General features: G+C 63.0%; 1 protein-coding gene across 1 annotated transcript in view; it reads left to right on the top strand.

Annotated features, from left to right (window-relative positions):
* VWA5B1 (von Willebrand factor A domain containing 5B1) overlaps positions 1-262 on the top strand; it is a 20,554-nt gene that overhangs the window by 10,577 nt on the left and 9,715 nt on the right. Inside the window, exon 10 of the mRNA XM_009705705.1 lies at positions 1-69. This exon is cut by the window's left edge and continues 7 nt beyond it. Coding sequence (XP_009704007.1) covers positions 1-69 — 69 coding nt within the window. The remainder of the gene's footprint in view (positions 70-262) is intronic.

Here is a 262-nt window from a genome sequence, read left to right as displayed (position 1 = left end):
CGGGGCCTGGCTGCTGTGTCCAGAGGCATCGCCGAGTTCTTGGCAGAGGGCGAGAGGCTGCAGCCCAAGGTACGGCTGCCCGCTCCCAGGGGACCACCTCGTAAGGCACTAACGATGCTCTGGTTCAGCGAGGGGGAGGCCACGGCTCGCTGGAGAGTCTTATTCCCCATCCTGGTGCTGCCTTTCCAACTCCCACTCAGCAGCAGGTGGGCGAGCGGGATGGGATGAAAGAGTATCTTCATCTCCGGCTGTCAGAGGGAGA

Source organism: Cariama cristata, unplaced genomic scaffold, assembly GCF_000690535.1.
Source record: "Cariama cristata isolate BGI_N322 unplaced genomic scaffold, ASM69053v1 scaffold15018, whole genome shotgun sequence".
Lineage (NCBI taxonomy): Eukaryota > Metazoa > Chordata > Aves > Cariamiformes > Cariamidae > Cariama > Cariama cristata.
This window is presented reverse-complemented; position numbering and strand designations above follow the sequence as displayed.